Raw genomic sequence first — 21616 nt, 5'->3', positions numbered from 1 at the left:
TGAGGAATGCTAAATCAGGAAACTTATGTAGAAGTTGAAAGGATAACAATCATGTGGTAAGAGGAAGGTAATCAGAAGCTGATAGCAGTGACATTTAGTCTTGAGTAACAGCAGTAACAATGAAAACAGAGGAAAGATAACCGTTTTAAGATTGAAGAGCAAACAAGTTTTCTTCCATTGAGATAGAGATGAGCAAGTCAGAAGGCAAGTCTTACCCCATTGGTTTTAAAGTGTGCGCTCACAACACAAGGTAAGTTGACTGACATTTCAGAGTATAAAAACAGTTACAAGTTGAATATAAAAATAGACAAATATACAAACCCCATATCGGTTGGCTAACACCTGGCTCACGGTAGCATCCACAGCAGCCAATTTCACTTTTCCTTGTGTTTGTTCTTTAACCTCTGTAGCAGCAGCTGCCCATTCTGGCTCTAGGCTGGCAAGAGAAGATTTACTTGAAAAACCGATAGAGATTTATCCCGCACAAATGAACTTAGAATGTAACAATTATTGTTACATGTTATTACTTTGGTGCCACAGGCGACAAGATCTGTTCAATGTCTTTTGTGCACTTAAAGAACTATAGGAATTGCCAAAAGTGGAGCAGAAAAAGGCAAAAAATAAGCCCTGGACAAAGACCCAGGAATAAGCCTTCAGTATGCTACTGGCCATATTGTTCAGCTACTATTTGGTGTTTAAATAACGTTTTGGCTGTCCCATTTTCTAAACCGATTTTTCATTCCTCAAGCGCTCTACTAGGACTTACTTGGATACACAGTCAAGTAGCAGTAGTAGGTTTCTGTAGCTCCATACTCCTATCACTCAGATTCACAATAAAAGCTTTTTAAAAAAGTTAAGAGGCACAATAAAAGTTCAAGAGAGAATACAATGACCTTCTCCACACCCTAACCACAAAATACAGATCCAACGCAGGGTGCTCCCTGGACACACCACTGTCAAACACAAAGAATGCATTTTTAATGTTATCTTAACTTTAATGATGAAAGAAATTGCAAGGACTATGGAACTGCCTGGTCCTATATTCAGGCAGGTGCATTAATCAATTCCTCCCTACTGAATGGTTCATAATCCAGTTCTGTGGGGAAAACCAGCTTCTCTATTTTTCAGCAATATTAATTAACAAAGGATTGTGTTAGTTTAAATGTTTAATTTCCTTCCAATACCAGAGAGCTAACGGAGCATCCAAATGTACCTATCCAAGAATGTTCAGCGTTGGCTTCCACAAAGATAAGCAACAATTCACTGGCTGACTGACTTGTTCGCCCGATGCCAGCAAATAAATAAGCATGCTATATTCTTATTAGGGAAACAACCTTTACAAAGCAGTTGTTACATCGCGTTAGCATTACAACGTGGTCGTTACAATGACTGCGTTGTTACAACCTGATGCCATTACATCGCAAGTCATCAAATAGACTTGCTCTAGATGGCTCTCCAACCTAAGGAAAAGTATGATTTACTATTCGAACACCTTCTCTACTGATGCACAGGGTGGAGTTGGAATAGTAAATTATACTATTCCCAATGTTGAAGCACCATCTAGTGCAAGTCGAGCTAATGACTTGCGTTGTAAACGTATTGCATTCTAACAACGCGGTAGTTGTAACAACCGCATTGTTATGGAAGGCGTACATTACACAATAAAATCACTGGAGAGAAGAATTCTCTATTTAGGTGTTCTTAAAATTGACCATTAAAAGAATGGAGTAAACAAATTAAAGGTTGTGTCATGGAATGTAACAGTTCAGGAAGCAAAATTATTAATTATGAATATGTCTTTTTTAATTAAAAAAAACACAACAAAAAAAGACCACCACTGTCAATGTTGCATTTTCAGGCAAAATTGCTTATTAAATCCCATTTATACTAGTGTGAACACAATAGTCAGTCGAAATAGGAGTGGCGAAATGTACAAGTCTCATTAAGGATACCATTTTGTGATGCTATTTTGCCTGCTGCCTTCTTTGCCAAAATGCAGCTTAATAGAATGCATGTCTTTAATGCTGCTCTGCAAATGTGTATAGGATACAGAACAGGGCCTCCATAGTCTGGATGTCTTGTATAGTAAGCCCCTGTGGCTAGGAGACAGCAGCTACTATCTCCAAGAGCCTCACCACTTTAACTATAGTTCAAACTCCAATTTGCTTAGACTGTTCCTACATCACTGATGATGCACACGATTTATCCTGTCTTACACATTGACAGGACCCATACTCCCAAAGATAGACACATGTTTAATCACTTTAATTAATGGCTGCAAGAGATCGTGGTACTCCGGATAAATGCTGCACAAGAGTATGCAAAGACATGTTGTTTGTGATGCTTATTATTATTTGGAGCAGAACTCCAATTGCATTCATGGTATATAGTTCAGAACTATCAGCCGACACGTTTGCTCATCAAATTAAACCCAAGAGCTAGTAATCTGGACTCTGCACTTTGGCCATCTGGTACCTTTCCAAGAGACTGTTTGGGTAGTCCAAACACCAGCTACTTTCAATCCAAGGGCAACAGAAAGGACCCCCTACCACAATGTGTCTAAGTTGTCCTAGCATAAAGTAAATCACTTTCATCGCCGTATCCAGGTGAAAAAATATTAAACAACATTCCAATCCGAGTGAGTCCCAAATCTTTCTCAAAGATGCTAGAGTTTGCCTAAATAACAAATATGGTGTCCTACAGTCGTATGCGTTCATGCGGTCTTAAGGCCTAGAATCATCCTCTTGAACCAGATCAACTCTGTACTGGCTCCACTGAACAGGTGTGATGTACCATTCATCCAAACCTCGTGGTAGCTTAGGCAACCCATAAGCTATCATACCAACAAGCGAATCTGCTGATTTCCACCAGAAATTGCACCTAAATCTCGTAAACTGGTAAATGAGCCTAGCCTTATCTGTTAGATTGGGTAACTCCTTACGCTAGGCGCATAAAATGTTCACCACTGTAAAGGCTTACTGAAATGGATGCTCAAAAATAAATCAAATGCTTAGTGCCACAGAACCTTCTTGTACCAGAATAAACAACCCGACCTATTTTCAGGAAACATTACCACTGCTGATTTTTCCTTAAACAAAATGTTGGAGGGACATAGCAGCATTTTTCGGCATTCTTAAAAAGCTGAAGCTGGGTCACTTTTGAGAGACCTTGTATTAAGTTAGGCACTTAAAGGCATTAAACTGATTTTTTTTTTTTTAGTGAAGATACCCTATGGCGCGAAGGGTATCGACATAGTGCGGTCAACCAAAAGTGCACCGATGCAGGGAGACAGCAGAACAGGACCAAAATGTAATATTTATGGCGCAGTTCGGCTCTCTCCCGTTCATGCAAGGCAGCAACTTTACATGCTGTCCTGGTTTGCATCATGTCTATGTAAATCTGGGCCTTGGATTATTCCATGAATTCTATCCAGCGATTTTCACTATTCCTCACCGTTAGCATTTGGAATGAAGGGCGAGAGAGAAAGTTGTCGCCCACACCCACTCCACCCTCACTCTAGTATGAATAATATATGCTGTTGAGTAAGCCCTGCAAGGAATCTTGTAACACCACATCAGTTAGAGAGAATTGGATTTAAGCATATTAAATTGAACACTAGCCTGCATAAAGAGCTAGTGGGTTTTAGTATCTAAAATCAGAGTTAAAAAAATTACAAGCATAAAAGCTATGCAGCATTTAAAAGAAAAATGCAGTCAACTGCTCAGAAATACCATTTGAGAAAACTACCTACAATACTAATAAATGAAAATAAAAAGAATCTTCTGCGAGTAAAATGTAAGAACATAAGACACTGCATGAGACCAAAGCTTTGAGGTTGTACTTTAGTTTAATGGCAAAGGGAACATTAAGTAGGGCAGTTAAGAAAGGATGTTTCGGTTTCCCTGTACCAGTGGTTGACATACTTTGAAAAACTCAAAGCTCCAAGGAACGAGGTCTCACTCCAGGCTGACAGACTTAGGACCAACACACAAATCATACTCATAATTAACCAAGACACACTTACGTTTTACAGTGTCCACACCACGGGGCAAAAAACTCTACCAGCCAAACGTCTTCACTGTCAAGCACAGTTGAATCAAAGTTGTCATCGTTTAGTTCAACAACATCTTTCTTACTGCCTCCTCCACTCTGCAATAAAAGGATAAATTGAAGCTCATTTGCATGTCAAAACAACAAATGCACAAAAGTATGCTACAGCGTTAAACATATTTCATCTCGCGTTATCTCCAAAATCTACGGACAATTAGACTGTTGTTCACCTTCAAAAATTATTTTTTACTCAGTCTCTAATGTGGAAGTTAAAGATGGTCCAGAACCGTTGTCTTGAAATTGTTGACTCATCTGCACATCAAGGGGTAGGAGGAGGAGGAGGATGCGATGCACTGCAGAAAATTCATACTGTGCGCACAATCCAGCCGCAGTGTTGAGCTTCATGGGTTGAAGTCAAGTAGCAGTAATTGGTAGATGGAAAGAGATTTACCCAGCCATCTCTTAATAGGTCTGAACAACAGGTGTGTATAATACCAATATTTAGCATGGGTTTTGGGTCAGTCCCTTGTGTATATTTGGTTGGCTTGCTTGTCAATCTTTGTTTGCTTTTTATTTGATGGCTTTCCTTCCTCTTGCTGCGTTTGTCCCTTACCTGTACAAAGATTTTCCACTATGTTTTAATGGATTACTTGTATTTTTCAACGGATCACATCAATGAACTACTTTTTTTTTTTAGTACTCCAAGGAAACGCATGTTTCTCCTTGCTCTCTCCCCCATATGACCTCACCCTCATTTGTCCGTAGAAGCAAGAATTCACCTGACCAGTGGGAACTTGATTGGGACTTCACTGAGCTGTTTGTCAATTTCCAACACCCTAAGAGTCTCAAAATGCCCTCCCCAGAGATTGGAAGGCCCTAGAAGTGTACTCTGTGATTGTTTGGGCACCAGAAGAAAGTTTGGAAACCTTGAAAATATTTCCTTCCAGAACTTCATAGGGATCTGCACGAAAAAGTATCCGACTGGCAGTTTTACAGCATTAGACAGAATTTCAGCTTTGTCCCAGTCAAGGTTTCCAGCACCTATGATAAAAGGACTAATTGCCATTCTGTGTCCCATTCTTTAAAGCTCCGGCGAGACCAAATTGCTTCAAGTACCTGGCCATTGGTTCCATAGCAGCAGCTTCAATTTCAGTGAAGGCCTACACAGGGATGATGTTTTCTTCTCAAAAAGTGATGACGTCTTTTTCTGCTTTTGCATTTATTTTGACTTCCAGACTTTCATTGGAACAGATCCACTTATATCTGGGTCAGCCTCAAATCATGGGTAAGTTCCAGTCTACTGCTTCAATAGACTATTACTGGTGTTTTGTGCTCTCGTGTGAATTTCATTTAAATCGTAAAAATGTGTGCATCTGGCTCCCTTTATGGCATTTTTGTCGCTTGTGGCATTTTACTTATAAAATCTTTTTTTTTAAATTAGTGATGGAATTTTATTGTATTTTCTGTGACTTTTGTTTACTGTGTGTGCTCTATTTAAATATTTTACACATTGCCTTGGGTTTTAGCTGGACTGCTTTGGGTCACCGTTCCAAGGATTTAGCATATATTAACATTTTTTAACTTGTGGGACATGTAACAGGTGGTGGCCTTATCCTTTGAGGTTGAAACTTGTCCATGTCAAATAATCAATTTTTCAACAATGTACTCTATAGCTGTCAAGTGGATTCAACTATTGTAGACTGTGGCAGGCCAGGGTGGTATTCCAGGAAAAGGATGCCATACTGGTTTGCATTTCCTCGCAAAAAACCTGGAGACAGTAGAGTAGGAAAATAATTACCTACCAAGGAAGCAGCCATTACCAAAATAGATTGAGCTAGGAGCTCTGTAGAAACGAAAATGGACTGCCTTCAGATTTGCCCAGGGAAATTGCTACGCTGACCACATCAGGTTCAAAGGTCAGAGCAGGCTTAGGTTGAGGCGTTGTTGCGGTCACCAATGAGCAGATGCCCCTTTTTCAATGCAAGTGCTGGTGCCACAATGGACAGTGTTTCGAAAACTTTACCCATGGTGCCAAAAGTTGGGCGCAAGTTCTTTTGGGGGTAAATACTGGTGGCTGTTCAAGTCAGTAAATGCTTACTCCTAAACATGCTTTTTTACAAGGTGGCAGTCTAGGAGTATAATCCATCTCTGAAAGCCCGGCTAGAATCGCGAGGACCAGCAATGACTAGGGGGGGTGCAGGTTTCAATTCTGCACCCAGCTAACAATGAGCTATACAGGCTGAGGATTGAGACTAGCATTAGGCAAAGCCTGAATGCTCACCTATGGAAGGAAGCTGGAATGGGTCTGTCAAGTTGATCCACCAGCTCCAGGTATTATGGGCCAGATGTTTTGGAAGTTAATTTTATAATAATATATATACCTACTAGATGAGGGAACTTCATATTTTTGGTTTGAGTTCTTAAAAAATTGTAAATAATTTTTCCATTGTCAAGTTTTTTTCCCTGCAGTTAAAAGGTTGTCGAACGGTACAAACTTGAATGCCTGTTACTAGTTTGCAATTTTGTTTGACCCTCAATTACATAATATGAGCAAATTCATAAAACATGTATTGCATGAACAAAATTATGGGGCCATTGAGGGCAAGTAGGGTCATGTAAAATTACTGATAATCATACTAATTAATACCTGTGCATCCCACCATGCACAGAGAATAAAAAAAATCCCACACACAAACACACAAAACAAGCATTTGTAATGCAATCGGTCTCGCCTTTGGGAATTTGTAAGTATTTAGCCAGGCAACACATTATCGCACATTACTGCAATGTAGCCTTGTTCATATATTAGGAAATGTAAATTCTGGTAAATGTTCGGAAATTAATATTTTCGGAATGTTTACAGCTGTACTTTTAGCGCAATGCTGATTTACGGGAGTACATGAGCCCACACGGTTTCATTTAAACATTAGTATTGAAAGATATGCCATTGCATAAAAAAAATTGGTAACAAAATAATGTAGGGTATATGTCGGTGTACTGCAGTACAAGAGCATGTGCCTGCCCATGCCCCTTCAACCTGAAAAGAAATGCCACTAGTAACAATCTACCCTTTAAATCTTTACATCCAGTTACCTTATTAATATTTATGTGGCTTAAGGATTTACAAGGGTGCGATGATTCAATGGCCCTGCCAGCTGCTCAAGTTCACCGGTCAGGTAGTTTTAGTCCTAATTAGCTGTTCTAATTCATATTTTGGATATCAACAAAACACAGCGTCTTGAATTGACAACATGCAAACCATATCTTGCACATAGCCCTGCTGTCACAAGGAGGCGATTTAGAGATAGTGTACAAAAGGATAGGGTTGGGGGTCACACTGAGTTAGTGTAGGGAAGGATACTCCTAAGAGTCAGGAGCGGGTGTAGTAGCTGTCCCTTTAATAATAATGGGGTGTTCCTAAATCCATTGGAGTCCTGATGAATGGAGGACAGCGGGCACCCTGTGCAGAAAGAAAAGAGGGAAAAACAACTCATCGTCCTCGCACCCGGAGGTCCAAAAGTAGAGACTGACTGGCAGATGGTGAATCTCTAAACAGACCGTCTGTTAAGACAGTAACCATGCAGGCAGGTTGTAGGGTCAGGCTGCCAGGTGCTCCCTCTGTGCAGCAACAGAGTGCAAAGACGTGGCACAGAACAGTGATCACAGAGCAGGCTGTAGAGACAGACTGCTAGATGGTCGCTCTCTGCAGAGACAGACTGCTGAGCTTGGGCTGTAGAGGAAACTGCTGAATTCGCCTCCAGAAGAAGGGCCACTGGGAAAAGCCCAAGAGACAGACCGTAGAGTGCAGACCAGAGAGGGAGACTGAAGAGAACAGACCAGGGAGACAGGAGAGAGAGAGACAGAGTAAAGGAAACAAACCCGGGAGACAGACTTTAGAGTACAGAACAGAGAACAGACAGATTGAAGAGAGCAAAAAAGATAGACTGAGGGAAGAGATCACTGAGACAGACTGAAGAGAACAGACCAGAGAGACAGACTGAAGAGAACAGACCAGAGAGACAGACTGAAGAGAACAGACCAGAGAGACAGACTGAAGAGAATAGACCACAGACCGGTTTCACACAATTGGCTGTAGAAACAGGTCACAAAAAGTTCCTGAGTGACAAGCTGGAGAAAAAGGCTACAGAGGGCAGGCACTAGAGTTAGGCTTCAGAGACAGACACAGTAAGAGACAAACTGCAGAGGACAAATTACAGGTGTAAAAGATGGATCGCGGTTTCAAACAAATGACACAGGCTGCAGAGGACAGACCAGAGACACGTTTCATAGGACAGGCTGCAGAGATAGACTGTGTTCTTTCTGTGGTTACGCGCAACCACTGTTTTTGTCAAAAAATTTGCATATGTAACCCAGGCATCGCCAGGCATAAGGGTTCAGTTTTTTGTATTTTTTTGTTTCTTCACAATAATGCATATTATCACAAAACACAAATCTGCAGGCTTGCATTCAAGACCCTAGTTTACCAATGCGCCGAACTGCGTTACCCGGCTCACTGCACAGTGCAAAAGATAACCATATGGTTAGGTTTTTCTTTTATCATAACGATTTCTGTTTTATGAAAATAATTTGGATTATAACGTTAACAATATAAAATGAGCTTATGGAGAGTGTTGAATTATTTAACAACTCTAATGTGTGCGTTAACTACAAATCACTACATTATGACGCTAACATCGCATTCTCTGCTGCACTATCCACCCTACCTATATTGCAGTCGGTTCTCCATGGAATTTCCCTTCCCCCATCCACCCGGTTTAATCGCACAGGGAGTCCCAGCAGACAGAGGTCGTAGATTGCTGGGTCACCTCCGCCTACAGCATCCCTGCATCCCCGTTTGACGCCGTGGTGAGCCGTGGGTCTGTCGCACCCCAAAACAAAGCTTTCCCTGGGTCTATCCCGCCCCGCGGCGAGCTCTGTGTCTGTCCCACCCTGGCCACCCACGCCGTAGCGAGCCCAGAGTCTCTTCCACCCCACGCTGTGATGGGCGCATCGCCCTAGAGGCTTGTTCGGAGCCCTGTAGCCCTGACTGTTCGAACACAGTTCTTTATTCTGTGTTGCTTTTAAGAGGCTGTTAAACTACCTTAAATGTTGTAGCGCTTAGAATCAAGTTGTATCACAGCTGGTGCTTTTCAAGGCTCCTAACGGAAACAGTTCCTTTTCTAGTGTAATTGAAAGTTTAATTTGAAGCAAGCATGCTCTGGAGCCAGTAGTCGACCTTCCTGTGCAAGGGTACGTGACTGCACAGGGTACCCTGGCCACCACCGCATAAAGAGGCAGCCCTTCGGCACTAGTGCCCATGGCTACTCTGGGATGCCTGTACATGCAGTGATTTCAGAGTCCCTGGGCAGGAGCGCAAGGGTGCCTGGCCGATATAGTGATATGTCCAGTCAAAAGCAGTGGGTCTGCGCTACTGGAAAAGATTGGCTTTGAGGCACACAAGCGAGCAGCGACCATGGGCTGCAGAAAGCAGAGGAGCTTTTTTTTTGTTCATAAACACCTCGAGTCTGGAGATGGCAGGCACGTTCAGGGGCGAAGGCGTCCTTTAAAGCTGGTTTCCCAGGACTTAAAATTCACAACACACATTTACACACGGAGACTCTGTGTGCTTTATCAGATCGGGTGGAAATGTATATATATCGGTTTCCTATGTAGTGCTACAAACCTGATTTACTGAAGAGCCGCTGCGCTCCTCCTGAAGTGAAGAGCAAGGAATGGTGGATGGGCGGCTGCCATTGCCCAAGGCTAGGGTCCGTGAATGGTGTGTGTGTGTGTGTGGCGGGGTTGGAACTAGGAGGAGAGAGACAGATTGACTTTCCTCTGTGTTGATGTCTACACGTTGATATGACGGTGGGATTTCCACCATCCTCCATTCACGTCTTGTACAAACGGCGGCCTACCTCCACCTCCCCCCCTCTCTCTCTGCCCCTGCCTGCGGCACCTCGTCCCCAACTGAGGCCCCGGCTAGAGGGGCACAAAGGCCAGAACAGGCCGCAGCCGGGGCCTGGAGTAGGCCACTCTGCCGCTCCCCCACCTCCCTCCCAGGGTGCCGTTCTTACCTGCTGGACGGGGTGTTGGGCCCCAGACATCTGCTGGAGCAGTTTCGGTAGGGTGAGGGGGCCAGGAGCCGGGTGGAGTGCGGCCGCGCCGCGGTGTGTCTGTGTCCGGGCTCCGGGGGCTGGGAAGGAGTTGGGAGGAGCCGTAGGCGGAGTAGAAGGCGGGCACCCCGACAGAGTCACCCCCAGCCGCGCCACCCACCAGGGGCAGCATTTTGACAGACACTGTCTTTTAAAACAAGCGTGTCACGAACAGCACAAAAGAAAAAGAAACAGTAAACAGCTTGTGCGCGCATTAATTATAGTTGAGCACGCGCACCACGTCTTCCGGAGAGGAGCACTCAACTATAATTAACGCGCGCACAAGCTGTTCACTGTTTCTGGGAAGCGCGTTCACAGACCGGAGTCTGCACCACTTGGGGAGGCAACACAACGCCAACAAGGCTCGCTGGCGGCAGCACTTCGCGCTGCAACGTCAGGCGAGCCCTAAAAACGGGTCAGGTGTACTTCAGACAAAAGAGAAACAAGCATTGGCAAAGCCAAAAGGGCTCTTCTTTATAATGTGAGTGTTGAGGGGTTGGCTTTCCCAATGTTAGTCTGTACAGTATAGTTAAAAAAACAAAAACATTTCAAAATAGTGGAGGGAAAGCAAACATGGGATCTTAACACTGTGCGTTGAATTCAATGTTTTCAATCTTTATAAATGCCATGATCTGTTTTTTAAAATCATTACATTGATTACAATGCAGCAGTGAAAATACCAATACTTGAATATGTCATTTTGCAGGTGTTTATGTCGTATGGTTTGGAGGGTTGCAGCCGCCAAGAAACGGTTGCCTGATTTTAAGAAGCCACCTTGAGAAGAAACGTACACATGTGCAGGTATGTGTAAACCATAGACACAAGCATTTGCAATGCATTAGGTCTCACATTTACGAGAGTTTAAGGTATTGGCATTGTAAATGACAATGTCTTTTATTTATGTTTTAAAAACATAAATAAAAGGCATTGTCATTTATAATACCAAAAGGCATCACGGACAACAGAAGGGTCGGGGGAGGGGGAGGAGAGCCTTAGGCGGGAGGGGGGAGAACAGGAAGGGAGAAGGCACGGACAACGAGGGGAGGTGGGGGGGTGGGGGGGGGGAAGGTACAACAACAGGGTTGGGCAGGGGGCTGGTGTAAAGAACGCACCAAAGCACGTCGTGGCTGCAGCAAGAGAAACTGAATAAAGAAAATAGTGCTCAGAGTCTAACACAAACCATGTAACAACCGAAGTAAAAGGGCCAGACGCCATGGATGGTGACAAATGAAGAGGAGGCGGGCCCAACAAGCCTATTTACGCATCAAAAGCCAGCATTTAGGACAGACAATGGCAAATATGGGCAGAGAGTGGCCAGGGCTTCTATTCGCTACTCTACCACAATAAGTCACGCAGAGCAGGGCATGCATGCTGCTCTAGGCTCGACCTAAAAAGAGGAAGTCAAACCATTGAATAAGGAGCAGGTCTATAAAGCTAACCATGGTTAGTAATAGGTGGGCAGCAAGCCCACTGTAAGTTTACAATAGGCCTTTCACCAATCAGAAACGTTCCGAGGTCTGGCAAGCTTAACCTAGAAAAGCACTGTTCCCTTCACAATTGTTCACTGTTGCCTGGTCCTATCAGATTACCCAAGACTCAAAAGTTGTTTACAAATGGTTAATTCAATACAGCAGATTTCTTTTTAGGGAGAGAAATATTTGTTTAGCCATGCTAGCATCGAGACTGTGCTAGTTTCAGGGGCCAGAACAAAAATATTTGCCAAATAGAATTATGAAGACTAATACCTGTCGTCCAGAATCATGTCCACTGCTTCTTCCACCCATACGACCCTTGACGAATGATCGCAGAGCATTTAAGGCAGCATCCACAATAGCTTCACCAGTCCTTGCACCTAAGAATGGAATGAAAGGTAAAACACTACAGGATAAAGTGTGAGATTAGCGTACGCATACCCTGGAATTCAGTCAACTGTTCAACAAGAAGTTTTGCTACAGCACGTACATTTATGTGCCATTACATAAGATGGCAATTCAGCAAAACAAATAGAACACAATTATACCACACTTGGATATGTCAGGTTTGCCTAGTGAAGGTAACATCTCTCCATAATGAAGTCCTTTCCTCCCAAAACCAATTAATTACATTTGAGTTCAGGCTAGAAAAAGAGCTGCAAGAATAGTTTTTTTTTTATTGCCCAAGTGTGCAATTCCACAGCACTGAATAAGGGCAACTCTTCTTTTAGAACAGCCTATGCCCTATGCAGTAGGTCGGAGTTTCTTATGGCGAAAAATCAATGATCAAGGCTTTAGGCAAGATTGGTCCAATGGGAAAGGTTATGTCTTGTGCCATACATCTAATTTATTTTAATAAGAATAGTTAGGACAAAGATAGTAAGCCTAATCTATTTACAGTGAAAGGCATATGTTAAAGCCGATAGCCCCTAAGATTGGATTCTTGTTACACTGTTCACAGCTGTAGACCTGTATTTTGTTACAAGGAATCTCACAGTATACTGTAGAATGCAATGGTATTGATTTGTTAACCCCACATATAAACTCCAGGCATAAAAGATCTAGAAAAGAGTTATACTGTTTTCACAACTGTAATTATGTATGTAATTTATAAAGATGTGTACTTTAATGAAGGTATGCCCAATGGTAGCCTTCAAGAAAACATATGTTTGATACAGTCGTTCTGAGTGGATTATGGAGACAAGCCCATCACAGAGGTTACAGGCATTATTGGTAGATTAGGAGGGATTTTGAGATTCCATAGTTCTGGTCCATTTAATATGAAGTTATAACAAATGCAGAATGCCCTACTTATTATGTAAAACATATTTTACAAGTCAAAAAGGAGATTCCCTTTGGGCGAATGAACATAGAACAGCTAATTCTTACGGACCAAACAAATAAAAATACATCAATACATAGCACATGGACAAGCAGGAAGCAATGTAAACAAAATTAAAAACAAGTGAAAACACTTCTTTTGATGCATAAGGAGCAATACATGGTCAAGAAAGAGAGGAAAATTCAGTATTATTGTATGAATTTAGTCCTCAACCTGTACCTCCTTTTTTTACTGGAATGTTTCATTAATTGACTGTATACGTTTTCCGTCTTGTCTGTTTCCCATTTTTTAACAAATATAGTGTATACTAATAAATTGTTTAGATTAATTTTATTTGAGTGTTTTCACTTGTTTTTAATTTTGTTTACATTGCTTCCTGCTTGTCCATGTGTTATGTATTGATGTATTTTTATTTGTTTGGTCCGTAAGAATTAGCTGTTCTATGTTCATTCGCCTAAAGGGAATCTCCTTTTTGACTTGTAGTCGTTCGCGGAACCCCGTCCTTTTGGCTTTGGGGTCCCTCTCTCTTTTATTAGAGAAACATATTTTACAGCCAAGACCCCTTTAATGTCTGATAACTGCTACACTGAGATAAAGCCTGTAGCTTTTTGTACCTGGAATCTAACAAAAGGTTTTAGTGTCTGTTGGTTAGCCTTCCGACAAACCCTGGGTGTAGGCGGTTGTGCCTGGGGTAATGGGACAGTCAAATTCAACAATGGTCTACTGCTCTACAAGTGACAGCATCCACCCTGAAAACAAATACACTTCAGAGCCAGGGTTAGTGAGCCAGTCCTTCATTTTTTTTAATTTTACCTTTTATTGGTCTCATTTAACAATTTAACCCGTTCCATGCGGAGGACGGCCCCCAGCCGTCCCAGATGACGGTGGGCGTGTGCAGAGGACGGCCGGGGGCCGTCCAAACCCCCGCCCACTGGTTAAAATGCCCGCACCGTGGCGGAATTCGTGCCACGGTCAGCGGGTTAATGTATTTTTTTTCTTTATTTTGCATTTACTTACTTATTTATCAGTCTCCCATAGCTTCTGTAGGAAAGAGCCCCTTTTTACATGATCACCCCCACTTTAAGCCTGGTATTCAATTCAATTTGGACTGTAAATGCACTGAGTTCCTCCTTATCAGGTTCCGCATTGTCAGAACGCTTTCCCAAAAACATACAACTGTTTCCCCAATGGCAATACTTTTAGCATTCCCTGCAAGTCCCTAGTAAGTGGTACCCGTGGCCCCTAGGGCATGGAGACTAAAAAGGGTCCCTAAGGGCTGCAGCATGTATAATGCCACCCTAAGGGACCAAACACATACAGACTGCCACTGCAGGCTGCATGTTTTGGTGCAGACAAAAGTGAAAAGACAACACAGCATTGTGCAGTGTGTGCCATACCTGCAGACACTAAACGTCATAGTTAAGTCATCCCTACAGCAGGCCTTAAAGCCCTAAGGGAGGGTGCACTATATTAAATATATGGGCATACTGAGGTTCCGTGACAATCATAATGGTGTCTTCGACTCGGTCGAATATGGACGAGTTTGGTATCTATGAACCGCAAATGACTAGTTTAGTGGGTGTACGCGTTTTCGCTACGCTGGCCTGAACCGTTCGTCTTATTCGTGGGTTTCTCCATCTGAACCCATGGGTTCCATTTTAGATACGGCATCCATTTTGTCTCTTGCCCTCAAGTAGCCAGAGAACGGACACTGTCCGCTTCGTTGTACGCCAGAACAGGTAACCCACGAAGGTTTCAGGTGTTGTCCCCTGGCACTGCTGGGCCTTAGAATAGCCCAGTCCTTCAGTTGGCGCCCAACGTAGGGCGACATCAGCGGTACCGGTCCAAAGCCCGACTATCGTGAGGAACTTCGTGTGAAATCTCCGAGGGAAGGTGCACCCCGCTTCATCGATCCTGTTGTCGAGATAAGTGGCCCGAAGACTTTTTCCGCGAAGATCCCCGCCTCCTGACTGCTGCGACGGACTGATGCCCTGACTATCGACCTGTTTTGGCGCCTGGCGTAGTCCTTTGTACAGCGAGACGATAGACGGGCCTTCCTGGTGACGCCATTGCTCTTTCAGTTAAGTATTTGTGGGTCGCTCCCAGAGTCCTTGGTTGTTGTTGAAACTTGGTTGTTTGCATGGTTCCATTGCATTTGTGGTTCTTAGTTATTGGTTCTTAGTTGTTGGGTTTTATTTGACGATTGCAATTGCCAAAGACCGAGGGTCTTGCATTTTTGCGAGGACATCGTAATTCGATAACCCTTGAAGTTTGTAAACTCGGTTAGTGTGCCCGATGCCTGGCCGTAGTACTTTGTTTGGTTGCTTTAAATGTTGTGGTGCGGATTCCCGATTGGAGGACTCATGTCCGATACCTCCAGTTGGAACTCCGATCTATGAGCTCTATAGTCGCCATGGAGTGGGTCCTATCGTATATAATGATTATTGGATCCGCTACACTAAAGATGATGGTGTCCTTAGTTGGCCACCTCATGGTAGTTTCGAAACTGCAATTTTGGATAATCGAGGCAAAATTGTTCAAAAAGAAATCTAGGCCGGCCATGTTTGATTCCTTTCGGTTATGGCGAAAAGAGGCCAAGCAGAAAGAAATTAAACAGCTTAAGAAAAATAAGAGGGAAGGTATCGTTACGGTGATGAGAAATGCAGAGCAGTTCCAGCGAGACAAAGAAGAGAAGGAAAAGGAAGTTTTTGCTAGATTGCAACATATGGTGGTGGATAAATGTTATCCTTTTTTACCGTCGAGTTCAGATAAGAAGGGAGAAGAAGCGGTAGAGGACCCTTTGTTGTCCTATCTACTGAAATCGCCACCTCCATACGCACAGGATACTACAGCCCCTGTGGTCCCTCCTGTTCCTCAACCTGTTGTTCCGGCAGCTGCTGGTCAGCCTGTCGCTGGTCCTGTTCTTCCGAATCCTCTTGTTCCTCAAGTTGTCCCTGTTCCCTTACCTGCCCTTCTTCCTACTGCTCCACTGCCTATACCTTCTCATTCTGCTGTTCCCGCTACTTCTGCTCTTTTGGCTACTCCTACTGCTCCTACGTTCAGCCCTCATGTTGTTGCCCCTGTACTTCTCTCCTCTTCTCCGTCTGTCCGTAGTCGCATACCTAATACTGTTGCTAATCTTTACTCTCCATTTGGACCGATCCTTGGGTCCGATGTTTCTGATGTCCCTCAAAGACGTAGCCAAATTCCTGGTGGTAGGGAGAGTGCTACGTTAATAAAAATGTCGCGTAATTGGATTAGGTATCCCATTAAAAACACCCCGCGCATGGTTTTTGAGACGTTTTCTCAATTTAATGAGCCCACGCAGAGATTTGTGTTCGAGGAAATGTGTAAATGCTTACGAGAAGTATGGGATACTGATGAGGTAGACAAAGTGCCGCCCGAAGTGAGGTTCCGTGACAATTGTAAGTGGTGTTTTCGACTCGCACGAATATGGGCGAGTCTAGTATCTATGAACCGCAAATGACGAGTTTAGTAAGTGTGCGCAGTTTCACTGTGCTAACTTAAACCGTTCGTTTGTTACGTGGGTTTTTCATCTGTACCCACGGGTTCCATCTTAGATACGGCATCCATTTTGTCTCTTGCCCTCAAGTAGCCAGCGAACGGACGCTGTCCGCTTCGCGACCCTGGAACTCCCAAGATATTTGCGGAAGACACATGTTCTTTGAAAGTGTCTTTATGACGAGGGGGTTGCTGCTGTAAGGCAGATGACGCCGCTCGAGGCTCATCTTGCCGCACGGACTCATTGTCTCAGCCGTGCATCTCATTAGGCACGTCCCTTTGATGCCTGTATCTCGTGCTTCTCGATACCTCCCTTTTTTACACCCTTTCCGATCTCCCTACTGTCTCCGTCTTCCTCTGCACCTGTCTTCGTTCCTATTTCGATCTACTTTACTGCTGATTGGAATTTGCTAATGGTGGGAAGATGGGTTTTTACAGTTGGGAACCGCCAAATGTTTCCGCACTTATGTTCCGGACCTTGTGTGTTTCAAAGTGACCAAAGCGACCCCTCTGAGAGCGACTTGTGGGAACCAGGTTGTAAACTATTGTGTATCATGTTATCCTATGGGTAAAAACTGTATAAAAGGAGCGATCCACAAATACAATTTGAAGCAGTCTCCCCGAACTACACTCGATGTACTTCCTGTGACTTCTGTGTTCCCTGCAGTAAATAAACCTTGACTCTTTGACGCCGAAGGAAGTGTCCCGTGTCTCTGTGACTTGTACGCCGGAGCAGGTTACCCACGAAGGTTTCAGGTGTTGTGCCCTGGCACCGCTGGGTCCAAAAGAACCCAGTCCTTCAGTTGGCGCCCAACGTGGGGCCGCATCAGTGGTACCGGTCCAAGCCCGACGATCGTGAGGAACTTCGTGTGAAATCTCCGAGGGAAGGTGCACCCCGCTTCATCGATCCTGTTGTCGAAATAAGTGGCCCGAAGACTTTTCCCGCGAAGATTCCCGCCTCCTAACGGCTGCGACGGACTGCTGCCCTGACTGTAGACCTGTTTTGGCGCCTGGCGTAGACCTTGGTATAGCGAGACGATTGACGGGCCTTCCTGAGGACGCCATTGATCTTTGAGTTAAGTATTTGTGGGTCGCTCCCAGAGTTCTTGGTTGTAGACACTTTAGCGAGTGTCTTTGTTGTAAACACTTTAGCGAGTGTTTTTGTTGTAGACACTTTAGCGGGTGTCTTTGTTGTACACGCTGTGTGAGTGTTTTTGTCGGTGACACTTTGCTAGCGTACTTTGTTGTTGTTGTATTTGTTTGACGACTGCAGCCGCCAAAGACCGAGGGTTTAGTTCTTTGCTGGGACTTGGTAAATCCCGAAATCCCGTAACCCTTGAAGTTTGTGATACTCGGCTAGTGTGCAAGATGCCTGGTCGTAGTACTTTGTTCAGTTGCTTTAGACCTTGTGGTGCGGATTCCCTGCTGGAGGACTCGTGTCCGATACCTCCGGTTGGAACTCCTACTTATGATTTATATAGCAAACATGGGCTAGGCCCGATTGCTTTTAACGATTATTGGATAAAATATACAAAGAAAGACGGCGATCTTCGTTGGCCACCTCACGGTAGCTTCGAAGCGTCGATCTTAGATAATTTGGAAATAAAGTTGTTCGAACGCAAATCTAGGCCGGCCATGTTTGATGCCTTTCGGTTCTGGCGCAAAGAAGCCCGACAGAAAGAGATCAGACAAAATAAACGTAGTCAGCGAGATACTGTTGCTACTATAGTGAAGAAAGCTGAGCAGTTTCAGCGTGATAAGGAGGATAAGGATAAGGAAGTGTTTGGGAGATTACAGCGTATGTCCATAGACAAATGCTATCCTGCTTTGCCTACGGAGTCGGATAAGAAGGAAGAGGCAGTTGAGGATTCTTTAATGTCTTATCTTATGAAGTCGCCACCTCCGTACGTACAGGGTACCGCAGCTCCTGTGGTCCCTGCCGTACCTGTTCTTCCACCTGTTATTCCTCCACCAGTTCCTCAACCTGCACCCGCTCTTCCGCCTGTTCCTGCTCCTTTGCCTATTTCTATTCCTACTGCTCCTCCGCTTCCACATACTCCTGTTCCCGCTACTGCTCCTGTGTTGTTAACCCCTGTTGCTGCTAATGTCTCTACTCCTTCTCTTGTTAGTCCTGTGTCTTATTCTTCTCCCTCTACTCGTAATCGTAATTCTCCCCTTGCGACAAACTTCTTCCAGTCGCTCGGACCTGTTTTTGGGTCTGCTGGTTCTGATGGTCCTCAGAGACGTAGCCAGCTTCCTGGTAATAGAGAACGTGTTGCGCTATACAATATGGCGATGGGTTGGATGATAAACCCTGTTAGAAATCCACCTCGTGTTGTCCTCGAAACGTTTGATCAATTCAACATACCAACTCAGAGATATGTGTTTGATGAAATGTGCAAGTTCTTACATGATCAGATAGTGGTTAATGCGCCTGACGAGGTGCTGACCGCCCTGTCTGAACTTCGGCTCCAGTTCGCAACTGGACTGATAGTCGACACTAATGTTCGACGTGCTGTTGAGCACTTACTATCTCTTCGTCCCGCTCCTATTCCTCATGCATTGTTCGTTGAGGACATTGAAAAACAAACCGAGTCTGGCCAATATCCTATGCGTGAAGTTCCGCCAGTTTGGATACCAATTGATAATACTGGTGCCCAGCCAGTTCCGGCACATTTCCAGAGAGTGTGGATACACCTCCCATGGAAACGATCGGAAGTGCTTCAGGTGAAACAAACTTTGCCCGATCCTCGCAAAAATCCTGCTGGGTATTACAAGGAATTATCGCAGCTCGTAGACGCTACGATAATGAATCTTGCCGATATCGACATGTTGTTCGGTAATATCGTACCACAACCGGTATGGGCGAAGATTCGTCACCAAGATCACGCAAATGAATTAGGTGGTGATTGGAATGCCATTACAGCGGCAGACGCTGGACAAGTGGCTGCCACTAAACCCGATCAGTTGATTGCTGAACTTCCTCAGCGAATCATTACATTAATGAAAACGCTTATGCCAGCTATGAAGGTAAATTGGGATAAGTTGTCAGCCTGTAAGCAAAAGAAAGATGAGAGTGTCTCGGACTTCTTTACGAGGTTCGAGGAAGCATTCGTTGATCATAGTGGACAGGATATGGGTACTGAGGGTGGACAGAGGTTGTTTGTGGATAAGTTTGTGTCAAACTTATTGCCCGACTTGAGCCATAAATTAAGGAATTCTGAAAGTGCGTGGGCCGTTTCTACCTCAGCTCAGATATTGGCTACGGCACAATATTACGAAAATAGAGAAAAAGAGGAAAATGACCGTGCCGATAAAAAAACGAAAGAGCTAAAAACTAAAGTGTTGTTACAACAAGTATATCCGCCGCGTTCTAATCAGAATGCGCCTCAGCAGAATAGATCGCAGTCGCAATCGAATCGATCGCAGCCGCGTAATGATTCTTCTTTCCAAAGATCTTCATTAGGGTACAACCAATGTGCTTATTGTAGACAGGAGGGACACATTAAATTCAATTGTCCTGCTTTAAATGACCGTAGTGGTGGTAATTCGTCTAGAGGAGGCCGTGGTGGTGCACAGCACGCATCACGTGGTAGAGGTCGTGGTGCTCAGAATGATCGCTCTGACCATTCATCAAATTCTAATAACTGTTTCGATCAACGTGGATCATCGCAAGGACGATCTGCGCAGTACAATGTAGACGATTATTACGTCGATCAGGGAACTGACGATAGTAATTACTAGGACAGCCAAAGACAAGGAGAGGGAGTGGTATCAGTTCCGGTTGATCAGAGAGGGCCTTACGTCGCAGTTGCTACATCGGGCGTCGTTGAGCCTTTTCTGTTGGACACTGGTGCAGCGAAAAGTTCTATCATGCATTCGAAACTCCCTGGCGCACCTTTGTCTGGCTTAACAAATGTTTCCGTTGGATTCTCTGGCGCCCCCGTTAGCAATCCAGTTTCGCGCCCTTTGCCCCTTAAAATTGGGCCTCGTGAGCTCGAAGCTCCATTGATTTTGTCTACTGGTTGTGGCGAAAATCTTTTGGGTCTGGATTTGCTTAAACGCTTGTATGCAACTTTGTATTGTTCTCCTGCGGGTGTAAAGCTTACGTTAGGAGAGAGAGTAGTCTCTCCCATGTACTTGTCTCTCGATAAGCTTCCACCGGAATTGGATTCTCTTCCTGCGTCTTTGTGGGCGACGGGTCCGAATGATGTGGGCCTACTTGATATCTCCCCTTATGTTGTTCAGTTGAAATCTAATGTGCGCTTGCCACGTATTCCCCAATACCGTATCTCCCTTGATGGTGAACGAGCTTTGTTAACGATCATCTATGATTTGATCGAGAAAGATGTCATTGAAGAAACTCGGGGAAACGTGTGCAATAGTCCTGTACTGCCCATTCTTAAACGTACTGATCCTACCAAACCCCCTGTTTATCGTTTTGTTATCGATTTACGGGAGGTAAATAAAATTGTGGTTCCTCAATTCCCTGTTGTGCCTGACATCACGGCGCTACTGACTCTGATTCCAGCTACTGCTTCATGGTTTTCGGTGATTGATTTGAAAAATGCATTTTTCAGCATCCCGATTGCCGAAGAGAGTAGGGACCTTTTCGGTTTCTCTCTTGGTGGACGTAGCTTCCGGTTCAAACGCGCTCCTCAGGGCTACTGTGAAAGTCCATCGATTTACAGTCAAGCTTTGAAGGGTCAACTAGATGCGTTTAGGTTGCCGGTTGGTGCGGCTTTAATCCAATACGTCGACGACTTATTGGTGGCTGCTGATACTCAGGACATCTGCAAAATCGCTACAGTGTCGTTGCTGCAACATCTCTGTGAGTTAAATCACAAGGTGTCACCTTCTAAACTCCAATATTGTTGTCAAGAAGTAACCTACCTAGGTCACTTATTGTCAAAGGAGGGAAGGAGGTTGACCCCAGAGAGAATTGCAGCGATTGCGCGAATGGCTGTGCCAACAACCCAAAGAGATGTGCGTGCCTTTCTAGGTATCACGTCGTACTGCAGGCAATGGATTCCTAATTTTTCATTGCTAGCGAAACCATTGGTGGCTCTTACGTG

The 21616-nt window shown here is 44.2% G+C and overlaps 1 protein-coding gene across 1 annotated transcript in view; it reads right to left on the bottom strand.

Moving 5' to 3' along the window:
• PDIA6 (protein disulfide isomerase family A member 6) overlaps nt 1-21616 on the bottom strand; it is a 116053-nt gene that overhangs the window by 57109 nt on the left and 37328 nt on the right. Inside the window, exons 5-7 of the mRNA XM_086926335.1 lie at nt 11951-12057; nt 4025-4149; nt 322-436 (exon numbers count right to left, since the gene is read on the bottom strand). Coding sequence (XP_086782461.1) covers nt 322-436; nt 4025-4149; nt 11951-12057 — 347 coding nt within the window. The remainder of the gene's footprint in view (nt 1-321; nt 437-4024; nt 4150-11950; nt 12058-21616) is intronic.

This window comes from Lissotriton vulgaris, chromosome 6 (genome assembly GCF_964263255.1).
Source record: "Lissotriton vulgaris chromosome 6, aLisVul1.2, whole genome shotgun sequence".
Classification (NCBI taxonomy): Eukaryota; Metazoa; Chordata; class Amphibia; order Caudata; family Salamandridae; genus Lissotriton; species Lissotriton vulgaris.
This window is presented reverse-complemented; position numbering and strand designations above follow the sequence as displayed.